Consider the following 26,435-nt stretch of genomic DNA (forward strand, 5'->3'; position numbering starts at 1 on the left):
TTGCATCAACCAATCAGAATGATGTTTGTTCTCCATCTGCATAGATGAAGATGAAGAACTATTAATCTCTGTAAAGCAACAACATCACTGTTCTATCCCAGACAGACAGACACACTGATGAAAGGGGAGTTATCTTCTTGTCATTGTCGTATATCAATACATGCTCATGGGGGATCTCTTGTTGGGTCTCTAAATGATAGAGTACGGTCTAAACCTGCTCTATATGAAAAGCGTCTTAAGATAACTTCTGTTATGATTTGACGCTATATAAACATAAATTGAACTGAACAGGAGCCACAGACTTTGAACAACATTATCTTTCCTGCTACAGTCTCCTTCTCTGACTTACAAACACACGTCTGGTCCTGCAGAGAGACACGTTGAAACACTATTAAAAATAAATATAAAAATCACATTGACGTTAGTTTTGACTTCAAGAAGGGAAGATGACTTTATAACCTTTACTTCTTTATATGTTCTTATATTGATTATTTTCATATTGGCATTAGAAATAATGAGTTTCTGTGTTTTGTCTTAAACTTTGTCTCTCTGTTTCAGCAGATAGAGGTCTGCAGGAGGTTGTAGATGAACATAAGATCAGTCTGAAGGAGAGATGTGAACGTGTGACTGAAGGAACTGATGAAAAAGGAAGTGTAACCCTCCTCAACAGGATCTACACTGAGCTCTACATCACAGAGGGACAGAGTGAAGAGGTTAATACCCAACATGAGGTGAGGCAGCTTAAGACAGCTTCCAAGAAGAAGACCCTCCATGACGCTCCAATCAAGTGCCAGGATATCTTTAAAGCCTTACCTGACCAACAGGGACACATCAGAGTCGTTCTGACGAACGGCGTCGCTGGCGTTGGAAAAACCTTCTCAGTGCAGAAGTTCACTCTGGACTGGGCAGAGGGCTTTGAAAACCAAGATGTCAGTCTGGTGGTTCTGCTTTCGTTCAGGGAGCTGAACTTGATCAGAGATGAGCAGTACAGTCTTCTCATGCTGCTCCATGTTTTCCATCCAACATTACAGAAGGTCACAGCAGAGAAGCTCGCTGTCTGTAAAGTTCTGTTCATCTTTGACGGCCTGGATGAAAGCAGACTTTCACTGGATTTCCACAACAACAAGGTTGTGTCTGATGTCACCCAGAAGTCATCAGTCAACGTGCTGTTAACAAACCTCATCCAGGGGAATCTGCTTCCCTCAGCTCTCGTCTGGATAACTTCCCGACCTGCAGCAGCCAATCAGATCCCTCCTGCATGTGTTGACAGGGTAACAGAAGTACGAGGCTTCACTGACGCCCAGCAGGAGGAGTACTTCAGGAGGAGAGTCAGTGATGAAGAGCTGTCCAGCAGAATCATCTCACACATCAAGACATCCAGGAGCCTCAACATCATGTGTCTAATCCCAGTCTTCTGCTGGATCACTGCTACAGTTCTGGATCACATGTTGACTACAGACCAGGGAGGAGAGCTTCCCAAGACCCTGACTGACCTGTACTCACACTTCCTGTTGGTTCAGACAAAGAGGAAGAAGCAGAAGTACGGTGAGGGACATGAGACGAGTCCACAGGAGCTGAAGGAGGCTGACAGGGAAGTTCTTCTGAAGCTGGGGAGGCTGGCGTTTGAACAGCTGGAGAAAGGAAACATCATGTTCTACCAAGAAGACCTGGAGCGGTGTGGTCTGGATGTCACAGAGGCCTCGGTGTACTCAGGAGTTTGTACAGAAATCTTCAAAAGAGAGTGTGTGATCTTCCAGAAAACAGTCTACTGCTTTGTTCACCTGAGCATTCAGGAGTTTCTGGCTGCTGTCTACATGTTCCACTGTTACACAAACAGGAACACAGAGGTACTGGAGGCCTTCCTGGGAGGAGACTTCAAGCACAGAGAGTCAAACCCAAAGTCTTTTCTCAAGAACATCTCTAAGTATTTTGGAAGTAGTGCTAGTCGTGGCAACAATGACCATTACCCATCTCTGGATGTCTTCCTGAAGAGAGCCATGGAGAAATCCCTTGAAAGTAAAAATGGCCACCTGGACCTGTTTGTTCGCTTCCTTCATGGTTTCTCTATCGAGTCCAACCAGAAGCTCTTAGGAGGTCTACTGGGTCAGACAGACAACAGTCCAGTTATCATCAAGAGAGCCATCAACAACCTGAAGGAAATGAACAGAGATAAAACCTCTCCTGACAGAAACATCAACATCTTCCACTGTCTGACGGAGATGAACGACCACTCGGTACATCAGGAGATCCAAGAGTTCCTGAAGTCAGAGAACAGATCAGGGAAGAAACTCTCTGTGATCCACTGCTCAGCTCTGGCCTACATGCTGCAGATGTCTGAGGAGGTTCTGGATGAGTTGGACCTGAAGAAGTACAACACAACACCAGAGGGACTACTGAGACTGTTTCCAGCTGTGAGGAACTGCAGAAAAGCTGAGTAAGTCCAGATGTGATTAACTTTATAGATCAGTGTAGATTAGTAGTTTAGTTCTTCAAATATACACACTATAAATTATTCTTAAAATATAATATTCTTATAAGTGTTCCACGTGTTTATTACATAAATATGTCAGTTGTATTTTGTCACAGATGTTCTTGAGCTGTTTCAAATGTTGAGTTCAAAATGTTTCAGTAGGTTGTGTTTCTAGCTGTCAAGTTAATGAACACTTATTCTATTTATTTATAATAATTGTTACATTTTACAGTTTTTTCTGATTTATCTTTTTGGGTGATGGAGACGACATGTGAACCTGGTAAAACAAATGAAAAGAACAAAAGATCAGCTGGCTGGTGGAGCGCTGGGTCTAACCGGTGTAATGGCAGCAACAGAACGTTTGCTGATCCGGCGGGGAGTCAGGGCGGTCCTGGGATCATAGCCCTGATGCTGGGGTTTGCACTGGCTGAATTGGAGCTAACTGCTAACTGGGGGTACGTCTCCTGGAGCTGCCGCACACTCTACTCCCGGCGAAGCAGCCTCCCGGAGGCGAGGAGGACGAGGCGGGGGTGGGAGTCGATTTCTCATTTCTGCTTCTTCTGATTTAATCCAGACGGTCCGTTCAGAGCAGGTCTGTTCAGAACGGGCCGAATGCTTGGCTTGTGGTGTTGCTGCTTGCAGCTACTCACGGTTAGGAACACCGGTGAAATACACTTAGCGGAGGTCATTTCCAAATAGGTGTATTAGTTTCTTGCTTTGACATAACCACCACAGTTATAAAGTAGAGCAATCTAAAGTTTTAACATTAGCATTAGCTTGGGTTGTGCCAGTGTAAAATATTTCAATCCGGTTTGATATTAAGCCAAATGTCGGACTGGACTGGTGTACCGAATTTTACCACTAGGTGTCGCACTTGACTCAGCAGCAGCAAAGCGCCCATGAATGAGAGTGAAGCGACTCCAGTCCACTTGGTGGCAGTAATGCACCTCTAAGCTGGTTTGCTAACCGCCAATAAACACTAAAGAAGAAGAAGCGACACCTGGGTTGCGTTCGAAAAGTCAAATAATGACGTCCTAACGTCTTTCCCTAACCACTTCTCCTTGACCTCGATGGAAAACGTCATGAGGTCAAAGAAAGATGAGAAGGAGAATTCATAAGGAGTTAGGAAAAGACAACTGCGCTGTTAGGAGAATCCGACTGCACTTTCACTAGACTCCGTCATTATGATGCGACGGCGGCGGATGTTAGTGACGCGGGTCTGCTGTGGTGAAACTACAATGTTCTGAAGATGGACTACAAAAGGCGCCGCTCCACAAGTGTATTCTTAAATATCTCTTTCAGTGACAGACTCCTTCACCCGTGGTGTGTGAAGAGAGATACCACAGGTCATCCTGCTGCTGGAACACTCTATCATTCTCTCGTTTCCTTTGGTAAAGGATGGTCCAGTGTATCCTCTGCTAAAGGAGATAATAAAGGAAGCATTGAAGCTCCTTTCCTTAACATTTGGTGAATTCTAACAGCTCTTATCATGGCTGCTACTGAGGTACTTCCAGGTCATTTCACTCCGTTAGGAACCTTCCTAAGCAAAAAGGACTATTCGAACGCAACCCAGATTACACCTTACCTCGTGTGTTTTGGGCTCATCTCTTTCGTTGGCTTCAAATCCAAAATGTTGCCATGTGCAGTTTTACAGATAATGAATGAATGAATGAGACCAGCTCTGCCATGTCTCGTCTCGTCACCCCAAAATACACATGAACTTCTAGTAAACAAACCTCTTCTTGTATATAAACCAACATAACATCATAATATTACGTTAATCACGTTGTCATATTGCTTATTAGTAAGGCAATAAAGGCTGGATTTAGCACTGTGACTCTGTCGGCACAGGTTGTTGATGTAGGACACTTTTTAATGCCAGAACGTGTCACAATGACAAATGTCGGTTCTGCCGGTTAGCAGAAAATCAAACCGGTTTAAGCTCGTACACCGGACCGGACCGGCAAAACCGAAAATGTATCCAACTCTAGCTTTAGCCACCGTAAACTACTGGTCATACGAGACAAAGATAGTCGTTGTAAAACCCCTGAGTGTGTTTAATCGAGCAATGGTGCATTTTATTGCTCATGAATTCAAGTTGTGTTCCATAATTGTGTTTTTAAGTATTTCCTTTTATTCTGTTACTCACAGAAGGAAACTCAGGTGTTTCTCTCTCTTGTTGCTGTAGAGAACAGTAGTAGCAGGAAATATCCAGCTTCCACCAATAACAGCGATCTGATGAATATATAACAGCAGAATGGTAGAATTCAGACTTTTTAAGAGATCTTACACACACCAAAGATCAATGTCATGTTTTTAATGCTGATACACTGATAACATCTTTCTGATGACATTATGTTGTAAATAATGCAACCTTATTGGTTCATTAATTGTGTTTGTGAGCTGAATACGTTTGATGCTCAGAAAGAGTGTTAATGACAAAACGCCATGCAGTCATCAAAATGTCTAGTTACATGAATGTTTAATTATGTACAGGTCTAATATTATTACACAATTTGTTTCATTTCTCTGTCGTTTGGCAGCAGTCAGTGAATTTTCCCATTTATGGACGTGAACCTGACAGCAGCAGGTAGCTAGCAAAGAGAGGTTTTATCTTTATCAACTATATTATTATTACTTATTCACTGAGATTTAAAAATGCTTTTCTAATCAAGAAGGCCTCATGCTAACTTTGTGGAGACAGACCTGGGATCAGATCACACTGACAGACTGGACATTATGGAAGCCTCAATGTAACTACATGTTCTCTCTCTTCATCTGCAAGATTAAAGGAAATCAAATATTAAAAGTCTGCAGGTTTGAGAGAGAGTGATGAGAATTATTGTTTCATGTCAACCAGTGAGATAAGATCAGCTGAACCACTGATGTGAGGAGCAAATGTTAATCAGAGAAGTAAATATCAAACTGTTTAGTCGTCAAATGCATGAAGTAATTAAACTGTCCTCTTTCATAATAACATATTTGTAAATTTTGTGTCATGACAGACTTTCTGGCTGTGAACTCTCAGATACTCACTGTGAAGTTGTGGCCTCAGCTCTGAAGTCCAACCCCTCCCATCTCAGAGAGCTGGACCTGAGTAACAACTACCTGCAGGATTCAGGAGTGAAACTGCTGTCTGCCGGACTGGAGAGTCCAAACTGTAGACTGGAGACTCTGAGGTCAGTTCACTGACTCTAGCTTATGTAGTTTGTACACACACTCTCTCTGCACTGGCTCTGCTCCAGATGGCTCTAGAGAGGGACATTCATGTTTTCACGTCGGCCACCATAGCTCTCCAACACGCTTGGCACACAGGAGAGGCTTCAGTTGGTCGCAATCTCCTCACCTCACCACTAGATACCGCCACATCCTACACTCTGGACCTATAACCACAGACCTTATTTCAGGTATCTAACTTAAAACCCATTGACCTCCAGACGAGGAAACAGGAAGTGCTAAAATACTGACTCAGTTCTGGTTTTTAGGACTCATTCCTGTAGGTCTCTATTTGAACATGTCTAAAGGTGCAGCACTCTTCAACAAACACGTATTGCACCAACTTAAAGGCACATAAGTGATGATTATGAACGACACCACCAAATTAGAGGTTTCTATGGTTCTAAGTTATTCCTGCGTTCTTTTTGACAGCAGATCTAACTGTGCTCTGTTTTCATGTCAGCATTGTCTAATTATTTGAAGCCGCAGACATTTAGATTGAAACAAGAACCAAATAAATATTCTGCATCAGAAACATCTTTGCAGGTTTATATTGTTTTCAAGTGTATCTCAATACAATACTCACATGTTCATATGTACATTCAAAGAGTTATTGATGTCTGTCATCATTCCTTCTGTCTGTGAAGCCATCATGTGTAAAATGACCTGTAAAGTTGATCTTAGGGTTGACCATTGGTGCTTTCACTAAATATTTACATAATGAGATTTCTGATAAATAATCACCAGTAATGTGGATCTCATGACGAAGTGTAAATGACAAATAATAGAACAGTCTGGTAAGTTCAGAAAATGACATCACTTTACTGTAATGTAGCCTTTAAAACGAGGAAAAGACAACACTAATGCCATATCACAATATCAACAATCTAAGAGGATATCTCGTCTCATATCACGATATCTATATAATATGGATATATTGCCTAGCCCTAGTATGTATCCAGTCAGTATGTTGTGTTTGACAGTTTCCTTGTTGAGCTGCAGGAGGATTAGTAACTCAAAGAGGGAAGTTGGTACTAAACAGTCTGTGACTTTGGTAGACATAAGGGGTGGCAAAAAAATCGATTCACCTATGTATCGCTTTTTTTTTTTTTTACGATTTCTAAATCGATGTTTTAAAGTCGATATATCTGCTTCATTTGAGTCTATGTGGAGGTAGAAGGAAGTTAACGCTTTAATTATTGTAGTCTGAGTAACGTGACGTCATATCCGTTCCACCCAAAACAAACAGCAGCGAGCCGAAACGAGAAAGTATAAAACGTTGGAGGGTCAGCGTGGATACGACCTGCACTCTCACATGTTAAATCCAGCGTGTTAAACACTACACATCCAGTAAAGGATGGAAACACTTTGGGTTTCACACATTGACAGGAAAAGCAGAGCTAGACATCACGGCTAAAGCTGCATGCTAACTCTGTCACAGACAGGAAACGTTATCGTATATCGGTAACGTTATGGTATGGCGGTAATGTGCGGACGAGCCAGCCGTTGCTCTCGTCTCCTTGGTCAAATGGGCCGACGCTACATCTGTAGAGCACCCATATACTGACATTTCTGTTCTCTGCATTGAAACGGCCCCGATGGAGCTGACCATGGATGTATAAAGAGAACGGAGCTGACGGGAGAGCTAGAGACCACCTTGGAGAAGTTAGAGGAAGTAGACACGTGGGACTACGTCCGCTTTTCTGTAACTGTATATACAAACTAAATATATGGAAATAAGATTGATTGGATTATATTCACCAGAAGTATAAAAATCCATCCATCATCTGCAACCGCTTATTCCGTTAGGGGTCGCGGAGGGGCTGGAGCCAATCCCAGCTGACATTGGGCGAAGGCGGGGTACACCCCGGAGAGGTCTCCAGACCATCGCAGGGCTGACACATAGAGACAGACAAGTATTCACACTCACATTCACACCTACGGGACATTTAGAGTCAACAATAAACTTAACCTGCATGTCTTTGGACTGTGGGAGGAAACCTGAGAACCCAGAGAAATCCCACACTAACACGGGGGGGAACATGCAAACTCCACACATAAGGGCCCAAAGCCGGATTCGAAGCTGCGACCCTCTTGCTGTGAGGCACCAGTGCTAACCACTGCTCCACCGTGCAGTCCCCAGTATAAAACATTATAAATTAAAAAGAAATTACCACAAATTTGTGAGGGAAATGTCTTTTTTCTTTAATTTTTGGGTTGCTGGGTAAAAAATGTAATGTTGTAGTGTTAAAAAAGTTAACAAAAATCACAATTCTATCACAATACCTATCGAATCGTGATAGTATTGAATCAGGAGATAGTTGAATCGCCCCAGCCCTAGTAAACACCCACTTGATTTGTCGGACTCAGACTGCTGAATCTTCATATTAGTTTCAGTTGAACTTATGAAGTAATTTCTTACAGTGTAGTTGTGTTATGAAGGGACCACTTCACAGGAGGAATGATTACTGCCACCAATAACTCTTTTAATGTACATATGACATGTGGCTGTACAAATGTGGACCTTTCCTGTAAATGACATAAACCTGCTAAGCTCCCAGATACAGTGAGAAGAAGGCCATGTAATAAATGAAGTAATGAAGTCCAACAAGTCTGATTTAATATTGATCCTCTAATTCTAGAGTTGACAGAGATCAGCAGCATGTTATTGATGTGTGTTGACATGAACAGGTGTATGAATGTTGTGGTGACATTTGGATGATGTCTGTAGAAGGCTGACATTATGATGATCCACAATAACACAATGACAAAGTCACTCTACTCATTTTAGGGAAAAGATCATTGATTAGGACATAGTGATGTTGAGCTACACATTTAAAACCTGAACACATCTGATTGGATTATAAAGTGATTTTTATCTTCCCTGTATGCGTGGGCAATGACTTCCACAATCCAGTTGGACAGGTGCTGCTTTGAGAGAGCCCAGTCCCTCTTGGGACCGCTGTAGCAGACAAAGAGTTGCTCTGACCGCCGTCTACACGCGGTGGCTTCTACACGGTGGCTCTAAGGGCCCGCACTGGGCATAACAGCCTTGACTTCTCCTCCCCGTCTCCTATGGGGGGGTCAAACTGCGAACGCTGGATAGGCTGATTGAGATGTGAACGTGACAGCACCTCAGGGAGGAATGCTGTATTTGGCCACAAAGTAACACCTGAGCCATCTGAGTTCCACCTCAGGCATAAATTGCTCTCAAACAAGGCATGTAGCTCACCAACACGCTTTGCTGAAGTGATGGCAAGGAGAAATGAAGTTTTTTGCCGACAGCCACCTCAGCTCTTTCTGTGCTAAGGGTTCAAAGGGAGGCAAGCATAGGGCGTCCAACACCGGGGCAGTCCCATGCAGCAGCCCTCGGGTCGCTTAAGGGATGCAGCCTCGTAGCCTCTTTTAAGAAGAGGGACACAAGCCTGTTGTTCCCCACAGTGTTATTGTCGACCCTATCGTGCTGCAATGAAATAGCAGCCACATACACCTCAGTGTAGACGGAGACAGGCTACCGTCCAGGAGGGACTGCAGAATCTTAATAATAGTAGGCACAGAGCAATGTACTGGGTCTTCATTCTGAACTGTACACCAGTCAGAGAACAACTTCCACCTGTTTTCATACTGCAGGCAGGTAGACGGTGCTCTGGCATTCAGAATAGTCTTTCTGACGGCTCTATGCAGTCAGTCAGCATTGGGTGTGGCCCTCCAGCGGCCACACCACAGCTTAAGGTGGCAGGGGTCGGGATGCTAGATCCGACCCCCCCCCGGCTGAGACAAGAGGTCCTTCCTGCTGGGGAGGCACCAGGGCATCCCGCGGTACAGTCCATGCAGCATTGAGAAGCACATCCTGGCTGGCCAGAAGGGGGCCAGCAGGAGAAGTCTGTGACCCGGCTGAAACGCTATGAGAAGCGTCCATCTTTCGTGCACCACCTGTGGGTAAAGCCGCCACTCCCTCGGTGGAGGTTTGTGACGGGAGAGGAAATCTACAACAAGGTTCCGTTCCTCTGGTAGATACATTGCCTGTAGGCTGGTCAGGCGAGGGGGAGCCTGAGACGCTCGCAGCAACCTTGCAGATTTGGTTCCCCTTTGGTGGTTTATATAAAACACGGTCGAGCTGTTATCCGACCAGATGAGAACATGCTTCCCTCTCAGGTATGGCAGGAAGTGCTTGAGTACTAGGTGCACTGCCCATAGCTCCAACACAATGACATGCTCTGTGCGGTCCTGAGCTGACCACTGTCCCCGAGCAGTCTTGTTCTGCCACACTACATCCCAGCCAGAGGGGGGGGGGGGGGGGCATGTCCCTGCGAAGACCGGAGAACTGCTGCCTGGTCTGGTCAGCTTGGACAGTCCGCTCAAGCACCTGTAGGGCAGCCATCCCGAACAGCTGCCCTGGTTCCACTGGGACAGTACGGAGGGTCCTCCGACATGTCTCTGACAAGGCCGACTGCGCCGGCCAAACCTGGCGACGAGTCTGAAGCAGAGTGGACATCAGACGTCCAAGTTCCCTCGACATCAGGGCAAACGCCTGCAACGACGCATCACCATGCGAGCCGCTGTATCATAGGCCTTAGAAGGAGATCATCTGTGACCCGACATTGGGTCGGGGGCACATGGCCTCTGGCCTCAGAGTCTCGTCAGGAGAAATTATGAGGGAAGCAATTGCCGGCTCAAAAGCTGGCATGTGGTCAAGGCCAAATTTTGCCGCATCCTTCATGGCTGCCAGGGTTTGGCCATCAGACGTGAGGCGAGAAAGAGAACCTTAGTGTCCCTCCAGCATGCATGCAGCTCCCTCAGATATTCATCGGAGGGAGGCACTGAATGGGGGTCCAGGAGGAGCGACTTCATCTGGGCTAGCTCTGCATTAAGCAGATCCACCTTATAAGACAGCTTGACAGGCTTAGCCTTCTTGGATGGTGCACCCGCAGCCTCTGCGGCCCGTCCCTTGGAATGGATAGTTTGGGCTGGGGCCGGCTGCCCTGACAAGGGGAGGCCAGCATCACCCATCAGATCAGGAGTTTCCACCCCAGCCAGTCTAGCAGCCCTCACTGCACGAGGCATGATGCTGCAATTCATGCACAGGTCCTCTGAGAGGCCCTCCCTCAGATGTTCAAGGCCGAGACAAGAGGGGCAAAAGTCATGGCCATCCTCGGGTTGAAGAGGAGCCATACAGGTGTTGCAGCCATGGGAGTAGAGCATAGTGACGACAACGGAGAAAACTCTGCCACACCAGTTGCTGATGGCTGCTAAAGTCAGTCTGAGGGAAAGGGGAGCGAGGCCACAGCACAGTAGCTGTCAATATCTGAGTCCACCAGATTAGCCTGAGTGAGAGCACTCTGCTACTTGCGGGGACAGTAACGTTATAGTACCCAGTGCATAAATTAGCCTGAGTGAGAGCACTCTGCTAACTGTGAAGGCAGTAACGTTTATAATTAACAATGCATACAGTGATGTTACCAATATCCTTAAACTGGCTGTTGCTAGCGTCACTCTTAGTTAACTTGAGCGAGGGCACTCTGCTGACCGTGAAAACAGAGAAGTTATAACGCTACAGTGCGAGGGGAGCGGGGACGCTCTCCTTACTGACACAGCACGCTGTTGAAATCGGTAAACACCGAGCAGACACGCTCTCGTTAGTACATCACTAGATTAGCTCGAGCTGAACGCTCTGCTAACTGTGTAAAATAGAAACGGAAAAAACAATGTGTACGTTACAGTGAGATGGAAGCGGGGACGCTCTCCACACTGACACAATATGTTGTCAAATCGGTAAACGCCGAGCGGACACGCTCTTGTTAGTACCCACTAAGTTAGTTTGAGCTAAGCGCTCTGCTAATGTTATAGAGAACAATATAAATCGATCTCACCGATTGATGTTCACATGTGAAGATGGTCCTTATCACGCTGGTGATGACCAGGACAGGAGCGTCCACCATTGTTGTCGGAGAACCGAACGTCAATCAAACACCATGTGAAAGGGGGCAGCTCGTCGCAGCCTTTGGAGGGCGAAAACTCCACAACTCCGACAGATGGTCACAAGGCTACCGGCGACAAGCTTCAAGAAAATTTAGTCGTAGATAGTTTAGCTTTTTTAAGCTAATGCTACCACAGTAGTTAACCTGCGTAAGCGAGAAGATGAGATAGGACTGATCTCAGGGATGACACCGGAACTTATACCTAACCTCATCCGAGGTCACATGTGACTTTGTTGATATTAATACTCGACCTGCGCGAGACGAAGATATTCAGTGTTGATGCACTGCCTCTGGCGGTCAGTAAGGATGAAATGGAACCTTAATATATCACAACACCTGACTTACATCATGTTAAAATAAATCATAAAAAAATACATAAATATAAAGAATCGCTGCTCAACATGAGTTTGTATCGATGGATCCACTGGTGGAGCTGTCAGAGTTTAAGAGGTGAAGTCACTACGTCTTTAATGAAGTAGCAGCACGTTGTCATTAATATTAATGAGAGCTCTGTTTCACTGTTTGTGTTTTACAGTTTTTAACCTGCATCCTGTTGGCTTCAGGTGTTTGGAGTTTACATTTTCTAAACTTCTACGTTCTAAACCTTCTTCAGCTCTGAACACATTATTAAACATTGAATGATTTCAAGCTGGAACGTTGTCTTCTAAACTTACATCATTTATTCTTTATTCAGATTGTGGAGGTGCAGTTTGTCAGAGATCAGCTGTGCTTCTCTGGCCTCAGCTCTGAAGTCCAACCCCTCCCATCTGAGAGAGCTGGATCTGAGTGGAAATGAGCTGCAGGATTCAGGAGTGAAGCTCCTGTCTGGTTTTCTGGAGAGTCCACACTGTAGACTGGAGACTCTGAGGTCAGTTCACTGACTCTCTGGTACTATTATAGATCTTATATGTTTGATTAACAATTGAACCTGATTTATGTACAAACATAACTTACATCCATAAAGTTGTTAATGTCCTTTTCTTCATATTTTCATGTTTCTTGAACTAAATTCAGTCTGCAGTCACTAAAGACCTGTGTTTCTTAAAGAAAGTGTAGAAAATGTCCACTGTTAGTTGTTAAAGTAAATTAATGTTTATCATTGTTGGTAAATGATCACATCTGGATACAGAAGATCCTCTGAACTCATATCTGTTTTACATTGATCAAGTTTACTTCATGAAGTAGAAATATTTCTCTGGTTTCTGATTGTTTCAATGTGTTTTCACAAATAATGTCTGATCATTGATATTGATCCTTCAGCACACACACATAGATGAACACAGAGATCAGCAGCATGTTATTGATGTGTGTTGACATGAACAGGTGTATGAATGTTGTGGTGACATCTGGATGATGTCTGTAGAAGGCTGACATTAAGATGATCCACAATAACACAATGACAAAGTCACTCTACTCATTTTAGGGAAAAGATCATTGATTAGGACATAGTGATGTTGAGCTACACATTTAAAACCTGAACACATCTGACTGGATTATAAAGTAATTTTTATCTTCATCATTTATTCTTTATTCAGATTGAGTGGCTGCAGTTTGTCGGAGATCAGCTGTGCTTCTCTGGCCTCAGCTCTGAAGTCCAACCCCTCCCATCTGAGAGAGCTGGATCTGAGTGACAACAAGCTGAAGGATTCAGGAGTGAAGCTCCTGTCTGGTTTTCTGGAGAGTCCACACTGTAGACTGGAGACTCTGAGGTCAGACACCATTTTTTACTTGTGTACTGAGATTAATATGATGTGAAAGTTGTGGTGACACTAAACTGTAGACATAAGGCTGATATTATACTGATCCACACTGAGTCTCTTAATGCTGAAGTCCATTTTCTTCTTCAGTGGTTTAGTCCATTGACTGTGGCAGAGCTATGTTGAGCTACACATTTAAAACCTTCATATATCACAACACCTGACTTTCATCTTGTTAAAATAAATTATTAAAAATACATAAATATGAGGAATAAATAAATAATCTCTATTTCAGCTATCAGACAATAACAAATATAATCACTATTTGTTTTTTCTATACATTTTATGAAGCTATATGATGCTTTTACTGACTGAGGAGTTTAAACTGAAGATGCTCTGATTTTATGACTCCACTGTTCCTAAAATATATATGTTGTAGATGTCTTATCTTAAAATATCTTTTGTTCACTTTCCCCCCAAAATCCATCCTGACATATTTGACATCTTTAGAAACTTTGAGATCTTGAGTTGAATCTTGAATCAGTTTCTGTGGTTCTTATTTGTGTTTGGCTGCTCAACATGAGTTTGTATAGATGGATCCACTGGTGGAGCTGTCAGAGTTTCAGGGTGTTTCACATAGAGTCCTTTTTAAACAAACCAAACTCGGTCCTCTTAAATTGGACCAAAAAGGGGACCAACAGAAAAGGGACTCAGTTCTGTTTGTGTTCACATTGTTAGTTCATTTGAAAGAGGACTCAGTTCTGTTTCTGGTCCACTTCAGCTCTAATGGGGCCTCAGTCCTCTTTCTGTTCACACTATAGTTGAAGAAGTTGAAGTTTTAATTTAATTTCTGCATTTGTTTATTTTTTTAATGATTTTATTTCAGCTACTTTAACAAATGTAGTAAATTTAAACAGTGACTGAAATGCTGTTAAAACACATTCACTATACACAGCCTATTTAAAAAAACTCATTCTGCAGCTGCACCACCATCCTGCTCACTCAGAAATATTAACAGATAATATACAATATTATTATGTTCCATCAGTGCGACCAAACACATCAGGAGTGATAGAGATCATTATTTACTGATCCTACGGGTCTAAGCTTCATACTGCTCTAATTGACAGCTGTCTCAGTCACAGTGTTATAAAAATGAACGTTGCAAAAGAAGGACAAGCCGAGGTTTTATTCTGAGCTGATGGGGACTTGATGCTGTGATAGATTTAAATGTGAGGGCAAAAAACGGTGTTCAAAGAAATGACTGACCGCACATAAAAGCTGTAACTTTAGATAGTCCTTAGTAACAAACTAATATCTTTAAATTCAGACATAAACCTCCGCTAATTAATGCGCTTCGATACGTGCTTTAATACGGACTGAATGAATGAGGTAATAAAGCAGCGTGAGCGTAAGCTGCCATGGTTCCGTGGGTGCACACCAAAGCTCTTAATTTTCGTTTCCTTGCTCCTCGATCCTCGCTTGAACCGGAAGTTGTTCTGGTGGGTCATATTGAAGAGCGTTCCAAAGCCCTTATTTGTGCATCGAGGAGCGAGGATCGAGGATCGAGGAGGGATGCCGGAGGAGCAGGGAGCGAGGATACACCAGAGGTGCTTCTCATTTCATCATATTTCGCCTCCTCATCTCCTCGCTCCTCGATCCTCTGGCTGTGACCCGGAAATCGATCTCAGTCGTCCATCTTGAAGGACGTCCCAATTCATAAAATGCGCATCGAGGAGCGAGGAGTGAGGAGGCTTGCTGGAGGAGCCATGAGCGAGGATACACCAGTGTCTCCTCCACGGAAGTCTTTTACCGACCGACACGCCCCCTTATTGGATATCAGTTATTGATTGGACGCTGCGCCGATCAGACTGATCTGAACATCAACATCACTGAGTTTCATACCAGAGTGAAGACAGATCACAGATTAAACGTTTTATAGTTTAGTTGTCTTCTGATTCACCATCTAGTTATAATCTGTGTTAACTGTAGGTGTGAACAAAAAACGGACCATATTGATGGTGACGTGTGAGGGGTTTATAATAGCTGAAAACGAACTGACTTAAAATAACTTTCTTCATTTATTAGAATGAGTTTTCTTTTGATCATCTGTTATTTCCCCCATTAACTTTTATTATGGATACAGCTAAAGTCGGAGAGAGAAGGAGAGTCTGTCTTTTACATCATTTATCCTCAGCCTAATACATAACTTCTAGTGTCAGAATATCAATAACTACAGACGCTAATAATGAATAAATAATATAAAGATATTGTTCCAGTAGAGATGGTTCCTGGTCCTCTAAGCAGGACTCAGTCCACAGTAGAGATGGTTCCTGGTCCTCTAAGCAGGACTCAGTCCACAGTAGAAATACAGACTGCAGCTGTTATTCATGTGCAGGTGTTTGTTAAACAGAGAGAAACACTGCTGCTCTGATAACTCTGTTTCTTTATTAGTATTAGATCAGTTCAGACATAAACAGCTGTTAAAGACGACTGACAGCTGATCCAGCTGTGATCAGCTGATCCAGATGTGATCAGCTGCTGCTGTCATCAGAAACTGACGTCGCTTCACGTGACGCTTCAGAGGAAAGGACGTCTCATGTCTCTAAAAACATATTTCCTCGTTTCCTCGCCTCCTCCGCTCGCATCTCCCGTGGGCGGGACTAAGACGCGAGGAGAAGAGTCGAGGAGAGGAGTCAAGCCGTAAAAAAGAACAAATGGGAAAGACCTGTGTCTCCTCCACGGAAGTCTTTTACCGACCGACACGCCCCTTTATTGGATATCAGTTATTGATTGGACGATGCTGCCGATCAGACTGATCTGATAACTTTACCTCTCAACATCACTGAGTTTCATACCAGAGTGAAAACAGATCACAGATTAAACGTTTTATAGTTTAGTTGTCTTCTGATTCACCATCTAGTTATAATCTGTGTTAACTGAAGCTCTGAGCAGCAGAAGGACCTGCAGTAGCTCTGCTTCACACAGCGTCAGTGAAGCAGCCTGACACTGAGAGGGGTTTATAAAACCTGATGAACTGACTTAAAATAACTTTCTACATTCATTAGAAAGATTTTTCTTTTCATGATCTGTTATTTCCCCTGTTAACTTTTATTAATGATACTATTAAAGTCAGAGAGAGAAGGAGAGTCTGTCTGTCAGCAACAAACACCTTTTACATCATTTATCCTCATTTCCATTCAGTCACATGAGGCTGATGATTCCTGAACGTCGGGTTTGATATACATCATTTACATTTTCCCTTTAGCCTAATAAATAATGTCCAGTGTTCAAAAAACACCGTAGTCATATTCTGGGTTATGAAATAATTAACTCACAATCAGAATATCAATAACTATAGACGCTAATAATGAATAAATAATATAAAGTTATTGTGCCAGTAGAGATGGTTCCTGAGCCTCTAAGCAGTCCACAGTAGAAATACAGACTGCAGCTTGCACTTGTCTTTATTAGTATTAGATCAGTTCAGACATAAACAGCTGTTAAAGCCAACTGACAGCTGATCCAGATGTGATCAGCTGCTGTTGCCATCAGAAACGGACGTCGCTTCACGTGACTCTTCAGAGGAAACGACGTTCCAATGCTCTTAAATCGTATTTCCTCGTTTCCTCTCTCCTCGCATGGTTTCCTTGTGTCTCTCCATGCTTCCCTGGTGGGGGGGACTAAGACGCAAGGAAAAGACGCAAGTGAGGGAAACGGGGATGCAATTAAGAGCTTTGGCATGCGCCCAACGTTGTTTTTCCGGGCGTAAGTGTACAAGCGCGTGTGATCTGTCTACGGCAACTCTAGAGGGCTAAAATACAATGGCAAAAGGCCAAGCGAACCTGGAGCGCTTTGTGTTCTCAATGCACAGATTAAGCGAGCCACAACGCAGACTTGAATCGAACCGAACTCGGACCACCTCCCGAGGAGGTCTGAGTTCGGTTCGTTTCAGAGGGGTCTGATTCCTTTTGGAGTGTTCACATATGTGCAAAAAAATGCTGACTCATCGCTCTGAGTTTGTTTGAGGGCTGAAAGGGACCAAGTGTGAAAACACCCTAAGAGGTGAAGTCACTACATCTTTATTGAAGTAGCAGCACGTTGTCATTAATATTAATGAGAGCTCTGTTTCACTGTTTGTATTTGACAGTTTCTAACCTGCATCCTGTTGGCTTCAGGTGTTTGGAGTTTACATTTTCTAAACTTCTATGTTCTAAACCTTCTTCAGCTCTGAACACATTATTAAACATTGAATGATTTCAAGCAGGAACGTTGTCTTCTAAACTTACATCATTTATTCTTTATTCAGATTGAGGTACTGCAGTTTGTCAGAGATCAGCTGTGCTTCTCTGGTCTCAGCTCTGAAGTCCAACCCCTCCCATCTGAGAGAGCTGGATCTGAGTCACAACAACCTGCAGGATTCAGGAGTGAAGCTCCTGTCTGGTTTTCTGGAGAGTCCACACTGTAGACTGGAGACTCTGAGGTCAGACACCATTTTTTACTTGTGTACTGAGATTAATATGATGTGAAAGTTGTGGTGACACTAAACTGTAGACATCAGGCTGATATTATACTGATCCACACTGAGTCTCTTAATGCTAAAGTCCATTTTCTCCTTCAGTGGTTTAGTCCATTGACTGTGGCAGAGCTATGATGAGCTACACATTTAAAACCTTCATATATCACAACACCTGACTTCCATCATGTTAAAATAAATTATAAAAACATATATAAATATAAAGAATAAATAAATAATCTCTATTTCAGCTATCAGACAATAACAAATATAATCACTATTTGTTTTTTCTATACATTTTATGAAGCTATATGATGCTTTTACTGACTGAGGAGTTTAAACTGAAGATGCTCTGATTTTATGACTCCATTGTTCCTAAAATATATATGTTGTAGATGTCTTATCTTAAAATATCTTTTGTTCACTTTCCCCCCAAAATCCATCCTGACATATTTGACATCTTTAGAAACTTTGAGATCTTGAGTTGAATCTTGAATCAGTTTCTGTGGTTCTTATTTGTGTTTGGCTGCTCAACATGAGTTTGTATAGATGGATCCACTGGTGGAGCTGTCAGAGTTTGAGGGTGTTTCACATATAGTCCTTTTTAAACAAACCAAACTCGGTCCTCTTAAATTGGACCAAAAAGGGGACCAAGAGAAAAGGGACTCAGTTCTGTTTGTGTTCACATTGTTAGTTCATTTGAAAGAGGACTCAGTTCTGTTTCTGGTCCACTTCAGCTCTAATGGGGCTTCAGTCCTCTTTCTGTTCACACTATAGTTGAAGAAGTTGAAGTTTTAATTTCATTTTTGCATTTGTTTATTTTTTTAATGATTTTATTTCAGCTAATTTAACAAATGTAGTAAATTTAAACAGTGACTGAAATGCTGTTAAAACACATTCACTATACACAGCCTATTTAAAAAACTCATTCTGCAGCTGCACCACCATCCTGCTCACTCAGAAATATTAACAGATAATATACAATATTATTATGTTCCATCAGTGCGACCAAACACATCAGGAGTGATAGAGATCATTATTTACTGATCCTACGGGTCTAAGCTTCATACTGCTCTAATTGACAGCTGTCTCAGTCACAGTGTTATAAAAATGAACGTTGCAAAAGAAGGACAAGCCGAGGTTTTATTCTGAGCTGATGGGGACTTGATGCTGTGATAGATTTAAATGTGAGGGCAAAAAACGGTGTTCAAAGAAATGACTGACCGCACATAAAAGCTGTAACTTTAGATAGTCCTTAGTAACAAACTAATATCTTTAAACTCAGACATGAACCTCCGCTAATTAATGCGCTTCGATACGTGCTTTAATACGGACTGAATGAATGAGGAAATAAAGCAGCGTGAGCGTAAGCTGCCATGGTTCCGTGGGTGCATGCCAAAGCTCTTACAGTAATTTTCGTTTCCTCGCTCCTCGATCCTCGCTTGAACCGGAAGTTGTTCTGGTGGGCCATATTGAACAGCGTTCCAAAGCCCTTATTTGTGCATCGAGGAGCGAAGATCGAGGATCGAGGAGGCTTGCTGGAGGAGCGAGTCACTTAAAGGGGTTTATATAACCTGACAAACTGACTTAAAATAACTCTCTGCATTCATTAGAAAGATTTTTCTTTTCATGATCTGTTATTTCCCCCGTTAACTTTTATTAATGAAACTATTAAAGTCAGAGAAAGAAGGAGAGTCTGTCTGTCAGCAACAAACACCTTTTACATCATTTATCCTCATTTCCATTCAGTCACATGAGGCTGATAATTCCTGAATGTCGGGTTTGATATACATCATTTACATTTTCCCTTTAGCCTAATAAATAATGTCCAGTGTTCAAAAAACACCATAGTCATATTCTGAGTTATTAAATAATGAGCTCACAATCAGAATATCAATAACTATAGACGCTAATAATGAATAAATAATATAAAGTTATTGTGCCAGTAGAGATGGTTCCTGAGCCTCTAAGCAGTCCACAGTAGAAATACAGACTGCAGCTTGCACTTGTCTTTATTAGTATTAGATCAGTTCAGACACAAACAGCTGTTAAAGCCAACTGACAGCTGATCCAGATGTGATCAGCTGCTGCTGTCATCAGAAACGGACGTCGCTTCACGTGACATGGTTTCCTTGCGTCTCTCCATGCTTCCCTGGTGGGAGGGACTAAGACGCAAGGAAAAGACGCAAGTGAGGGAAACGGGGATGCAATTAAGAGCTTTGGCATGCACCTAATGTTGTTTTTCCAGGCGTAAGTGTACAAGCGCGTGTGATCTGTCTACGGCAACTCTAGAGGGCTTAAATACAATGGCAAAAGGCCAAGCGAACCTGGAGCGCTTTGTGTTCACAATGCACAGATTAAGCGAGCCGCAACGCAGACTTGAATCTGACCGAACTCGGACCACCTCCCGAGGAGGTCTGAGTTCGGTTCGTTTCAGAGGGGTCTGAGTCCTTTTGGAGTGTTCACATATGTGCAAAAAATGCTGACTCATCACTCTGAGTTCGTTTGGAGGGCTGAAAGGGACCAAGTGTGAAAACAACCTAAGACGTGAAGTCACTACGTCTTTATTGAAGTAGCAGCACGTTGTCATTAATATTAATGAGAGCTCTGTTTCACTGTTTGTATTTTACAGTTTTTAACCTGCATCCTGTTGGCTTCAGGTGTTTGGAGTTTACATTTTCTAAACTTCTACGTTCTAAACCTTCTTCAGCTCTGAACACATTATTAAACATTGAATGATTTCAAGCAGGAACGTTGTCTTCTAAACTTACATCATTTATTCTTTATTCAGATTGAAGTGGTGCAGTTTGTCAGAGATCAGCTGTGCTTCTCTGGCCTCAGCTCTGAAGTCCAACCCCTCCCATCTGAGAGAGCTGGATCTGAGAGACAACGAGCTGCCGGATTCAGGAGTGAAGCTGCTGTCTGATCTTGTGGAGAGTCCACACTGTAGACTGGAGACTCTGAGGTCAGTAGAGGGTCGGAGTCGGTCCATGCTGGTTCCAGCAGTATTGCAATAAACACTCAGCAGTCAGTGTGTTACTCCCGTGGGGTATCCCTGCAGCTCCACTGTGTGGACAACCAACCAGTAAAGCCTGGTTTATGCTCGCCGTAGTGAAGCCGGCGTGAGGTGCATGCGGCAGAAAATTACGTCGCCACGGCTTTTGCGTGATGCGCGAAGGCTCCGCGAGTTTTGAATTTCTGTTACAACGCGCCGTGTGCGCTGTCTTTCATTTCAACATGGACGCCTTCGAGGGAAGACTGGCCGAGCAGCTTCGCCTGTACAGACATCTCTACAAGTGTTCATTGAGAGACCACAGGGACAGTCACATGACCACGGGGACAGTCACATGACCACGGGGACAGTCACATGACCACAGGGACAGTCACATGACCACGGGGAGAGTCACAGGGACAGTCACATGACTACAGGGACAGTCACATGACTACAGGGACAGTCACATGACCACAGGGACAGTCACATGACCACGGGGACAGTCACATGACCACGGGGACAGTCACATGACCACGGGGACAGTCACATGACCACGGGGACAGTCACATGACCACGGGGAGAGTCACAGGGACAGTCACATGACTACAGGGACAGTCACATGACAACAGGGACAGTCACATGACCACAGGGACAGTCACATGACCACGGGGACAGTCACATGACCACAGGGACAGTCACATGACCACGGGGACAGTCACATGACCACGGGGACAGTCACATGACCACAGGGACAGTCACATGACATTAAATATTATAATAATGAAATATTCCTCACTCTGGGTAAAAAGAGGTTTTCTGCTGCAGGCTGTGAAAGAATCTGAGAGATCGTTTTGTTAAAGATAAAAAGGTCTGATGTAAAGAGCGGCGACCCGAGGGGAAGCACCGAGAGACAGGAAGTAGTTTAGACTTGGAGGTCAGGAGGTCACAGTAATAATTACAGTACACAGATGTAATGTTTGGCGGTACGTACTTCGGTGTTTACTATTGTTGCCAGGCAACCTACTCTCCTCTCCGGTACCACTCGTTGACTTCTTGCTGATACATTTGATATCTTGTTTGTACGCCTCCTGGCGTTTTGGAGTATACTGCAGTGAACAACGCTGTGAGCATAAACACCTCTGTGTATGCTCGTAGCGTGCTCGCCATCTACGCAGGCCCTCGCCACGGCGTCTCACGTCAGTATAAACAAAGCTTAAGAGTTGCTAGTGCAGCAACAAGGATGAGAACCCTCACAGCCAAATTACCAGAGGTCCTTCTACTGGGAACTGAGCCTTGGGTTCCTGCACTGTTGGGTGAGAACTGTCACTCTGCAGAGGAAGCTTCACCTGGCACAAGAAATCAGGGATTTCTCCCACTGAGTGCAGTTTCTCCTCTTTTTCATGTGTAAATGTGTAATTAATATTGTCACACAGTACATTGACACAGCACAGCACCCAGTGAAGTTACCTTCTGCATCTACCCATCCTAGTATTAGGGGCAGTGGGCAGCTACTATACAGCGCCCGGGGAGCAGTTTGGGGGTCCGGGGCCCCCCGACAGGAACCGGTGACCCTCCGGTTCCAGAGCCGTCAGACTGAGCTACTGCCCCCCCCACACATCCTGTGTTTCTTTTCTTCTCTGCATTCTTTCCTTCTTCCACAAACAATAAAAGGCAACCTGATAATGCAAAGCAACATTTTACAGTCAGTCAGCAATGTTTTTACAGACGTGTGAATTTACAGTCGAGTGAAAAGTGTAGTTAGTTGTGTTTTCTTTTGATGTGTGTTGGATCGAGACTAATGACTAGTTCTTTCCTTTAATGTAGGCACAGAACATGATTATCAGCAGTCAGTTGTAGTCTTCATGGTGCAGATATGATGATAAGCATTTAATTCTGATAGATTGATGCTAATTCAAAGAAAGGACAATTATTTTAAACTTGTTCTATAACTTTTGGGTCTGTGTTGATCTCTACAGGATCAACATGAAGGTCTACAGAGCTACCAGACACAAAGAATGTGAGTATTGAAACAACTTCCCCCATTCATCAAACTATTGTACATTCACATCTGATCTTAAAATGAGAATGTCCTCATTGTACAACAAAACTGTTACTCAGTTCCATCTTTGTTCCAGATGTTAAGATCACGTCTATTTGAACAATATTCATCAATATTCTCTTTCACTTTCAGGTGACTCAGCTGTCAAACTGAATGAGGGAATAAAGCTACCTGAGGACGAGGAAAAGGTGAGAAAGGAGCAGTTGTACGGTGTGAAATCCTCCAGTTTAAACCATGGATGACTTCACTTGGACATTTATCAAGGATCTACCACTGAAGAACTGTAGTGTATTACACCTGCAGGCAGACATTCATTTAATGACTTAGACTGCATTCACCTGCAGAAGTTAATAGTGTGGAGTGAAGATCACTGAACTATCATTTATTTACTAAACTTGGCCTCTGAGCTCTCGTAGCTGGCAGTACCACCATCAGTCCAGGAGCTGGTGCTGGTACTGGTGCTGGTACTGGTGCTGGTGCTGGATCTGGTGTGTTAGTAAATGAGGAGCTAAATACATGGTGATTATTGAGACCCATGTTCTTGGTGTAGTTCCTTCTGTGTCATTCTGTTGTCCATTGAAGTCATTTCCTCTCTGACTCATACAGGGTGCTTGAGTTGAGTATTGACAGTGTGGCTCTAGTATTTCATCACTTTATTAAACACTAAGACAAGTTGGTATTTCTATTAAAATAACTAATTCTGTTCCTTTTTTGATTCTAGGCTCCAACATCCTTCTCACCTGAGCAGACAGCTGAATCTTCATACAGGTAATCGTATAAACTCTGGACCCAGAGTGTGTCATATTGATTGCCAGAAACTATATTTAGTTTTGGACAAAACCAACTCACTGTGACAGGGTGGCTGGTGCTAGCCTGCATCGGTCACACACAGGATCCACACCAGACATGGACTTGGCTAGCTTTACTTTAGACCAGTGGAGACGATGTAAAACCTTTGACCTGGATAATTGTATGTCGTCAGGAGATTAAAGAGGAATTTACCCTATCTGAAGCCTTCTTCTAAACTTCATCAGGAAACCGTGTCCCCAAGTCTTCCTCCCACTGAATCCTTCACAAAGTTGAGGTTTCCAAATTATGAGAGTTTAATAAGGAATGAACAACACCAGTAGAGCGCTGCAGGGATGACGTATTTCTGTAGGCCAACAGGAAGTTAGCATCACTCTGGTTCCCTCCACTAACAGCCAATGGGATTGTTCCGTTGGGTTTTGGATTATTGCAGAAAATCAGCTGTGTGGCAAACACACGTTTATGATACTGACACGTTTTGTTCAGCAAGATAATCTCCACAGCATCCAGCCAGCTGTCCTTCCTGCATCAGTCAGTTTAAACTGTGTTGTTTTTAGTCTGATTATGACTCTAACTTCTTCATATTTGTGTAATATTATCATACGATCTGCTCACCGAGCTGTGATTGGTCAGTAGGAGATGCTTTTTATATATGTGTTGATCTCTTATCTGGAACATAACCTGCTCCGGAGCAGGTCCGCTGTTTGAGGAAAAACTATCAGGTCCATTTTCAAAGGGGTCCCTTGACCTCTGACCTCCAGATAAGTGAATGAAAAATACATTTGCATAAAGCAGCATATTTGTCCACATCCATGTTGATAAGAATATTAAATAATTGAAAAATCTCCCTTTAAGGTTCATTTTGAATGGATAAAGTTTGCATTCAAGAATAATTTGACTAGTTTATATGTGACTTTGCATATGCTTGATATATGGACATACATACCAGTATTGTAATATTGTCTTTATTAATGTGTTGATATTGATTTTAACATATCACCTAGCCCTGAAGGACATTAAGTCTTATCTGTCAAGGTCTTAAAAAGCATTACATTTCATTTCAAAAAGTATGCAGACATAAGTGATAACGTTCTTTTTAAAACAGGCTTTGCCTCTTAAAAAGGATTCTGTTTTTCCCTGCCTAGGAGCAGGCCGTGGTTCAACCTCAACATCAGAAATTAGATTTCAACATGGAGCTGTTTGGCTCCAGTTTATAAGCACAGATAAAGATGTGGATGGTGGTGATATGTCCCACCAACTTTAAAGAAAGCATGTCATATCCCAACCAACCTCGTTTCCTTGCTGAGGCCTCGACTAAAAGAGAGAGACTAACAGGCCAATAAATGCTTGTTATATCAGTTTGGCCCTCTTTGTCCTACAGGTTCAGGTGTCCTGGTCCAGGTGTGTTCCAGTGTGCTTTGACTGGACTGGTGTTCGTCATGGCTCAGGAGGCGGAGCTACTGTACAGGACCGTCCAATGGGATGAGAGCTTCCTCCAATCAGCTGGCAAAATGGCTGCAGGGCCGCTGTTCAACATCAAGTGTTCTGAGGATGCTGCTCTCCGTCAGCTCCACCTCCAACACTGTGACACAAAGGAAGGTAAAGACATTGTTCAAAACGAATCAGTAAAATTGCAAAAATGTTTATTAATGTGTACTTTGTTGGAATTAGCTGCATTAGGTGACGTGTGAATATATATATATATATATATAGAGTATATAGAGTATATATGTATATATATATACAAATATATTGGTGGATTATTTCTCTGTTGTTACAATGCTAATGGTCATTGTATTTTACATCGTTGGAAAGCCTGTTTATTTACCTTCGCAATGATGTCCCACTTGTAAGAATCATGCATTTGTGGGATGAGCAGCACAGCTGATTATGTGGGTAGCGCCCAAGAAAAATTTGACAAAATGCTCCGTCAATGGTAAACAGTGTATTCTCCTGTTGGTATTGACTCTTGTTTTGAGCTGTTTGGTGGATTGGATGATTGAACTCTCTATCAGTAACAAGGAACAAACATGACATATTGGCTATTTTACACTTCATTCATTTAATACACCGTCAGGAGCCTCAGTGGCGGTGGAAGATCCATACGCAGCCACAACAGCCTTGCACCTCCTCCTCATGCTGGTCACCAACCTGGTCACACGTTGCTGTGGGATGGCGTTCCATTCCTCAACCAGGATTCGTTGCAGGTCAGCCAACGAGGTTGTGTTGGTCACTCTAACACGTACAGCACGCCCAACCTGATCCCACAAGTGTTGAATTAGGTTGAGGTCTGGACTCTTGGCAGGCCGTTCCATTCTCTCTACTCCCACATTGTGGAGGTAGTCTGTGATAACCCTGGCTCTGTGGGGGCGAGCGTTGTCATCTTGGAGGATGAAGTTAGGTGCCAGATTGTGGAGATATGGTATCGCCACTGGCTGCAGAATCTCATCCCGATATCTCCCTGCATTGAGATGGCCTTCAATGATGACAAGCCTTGTTTTGCCAGAGAGGGAGATACCGCCCCACACCATGACACTGCCCCCACCAAAAGCTGTTACTCCATCGGTTCAACAATCAGCATAGCGTTCTCCGTGTTGTCTCCATACTTTGACCTGCCGTCCAACTTTGGCAGACAGAACCTGGACTCATCACTGAACATGACATTCCCCCACATGTTCAGGTTCCATTGTCTGTGTTGTT

General features: G+C 43.3%; 1 protein-coding gene across 1 annotated transcript in view; it reads left to right on the forward strand.

Moving 5' to 3' along the window:
- Positions 1-26,435, forward strand: part of LOC141762920 (uncharacterized) — an 80,403-nt gene that overhangs the window by 47,957 nt on the left and 6,011 nt on the right. The window contains exons 22-31 of the mRNA XM_074627089.1: positions 559-2,434; positions 5,476-5,649; positions 12,359-12,532; positions 13,200-13,373; positions 17,671-17,844; positions 20,669-20,842; positions 22,846-22,886; positions 23,061-23,116; positions 23,650-23,696; positions 25,117-25,334. Of these exons, the coding sequence (XP_074483190.1) occupies positions 559-2,434; positions 5,476-5,649; positions 12,359-12,532; positions 13,200-13,373; positions 17,671-17,844; positions 20,669-20,842; positions 22,846-22,886; positions 23,061-23,116; positions 23,650-23,696; positions 25,117-25,334 (3,108 nt within the window). The remainder of the gene's footprint in view (positions 1-558; positions 2,435-5,475; positions 5,650-12,358; positions 12,533-13,199; positions 13,374-17,670; positions 17,845-20,668; positions 20,843-22,845; positions 22,887-23,060; positions 23,117-23,649; positions 23,697-25,116; positions 25,335-26,435) is intronic.

The sequence above is a fragment of the Sebastes fasciatus genome, chromosome 3, assembly GCF_043250625.1.
Source record: "Sebastes fasciatus isolate fSebFas1 chromosome 3, fSebFas1.pri, whole genome shotgun sequence".
Taxonomy (NCBI): domain Eukaryota; kingdom Metazoa; phylum Chordata; class Actinopteri; order Perciformes; family Sebastidae; genus Sebastes; species Sebastes fasciatus.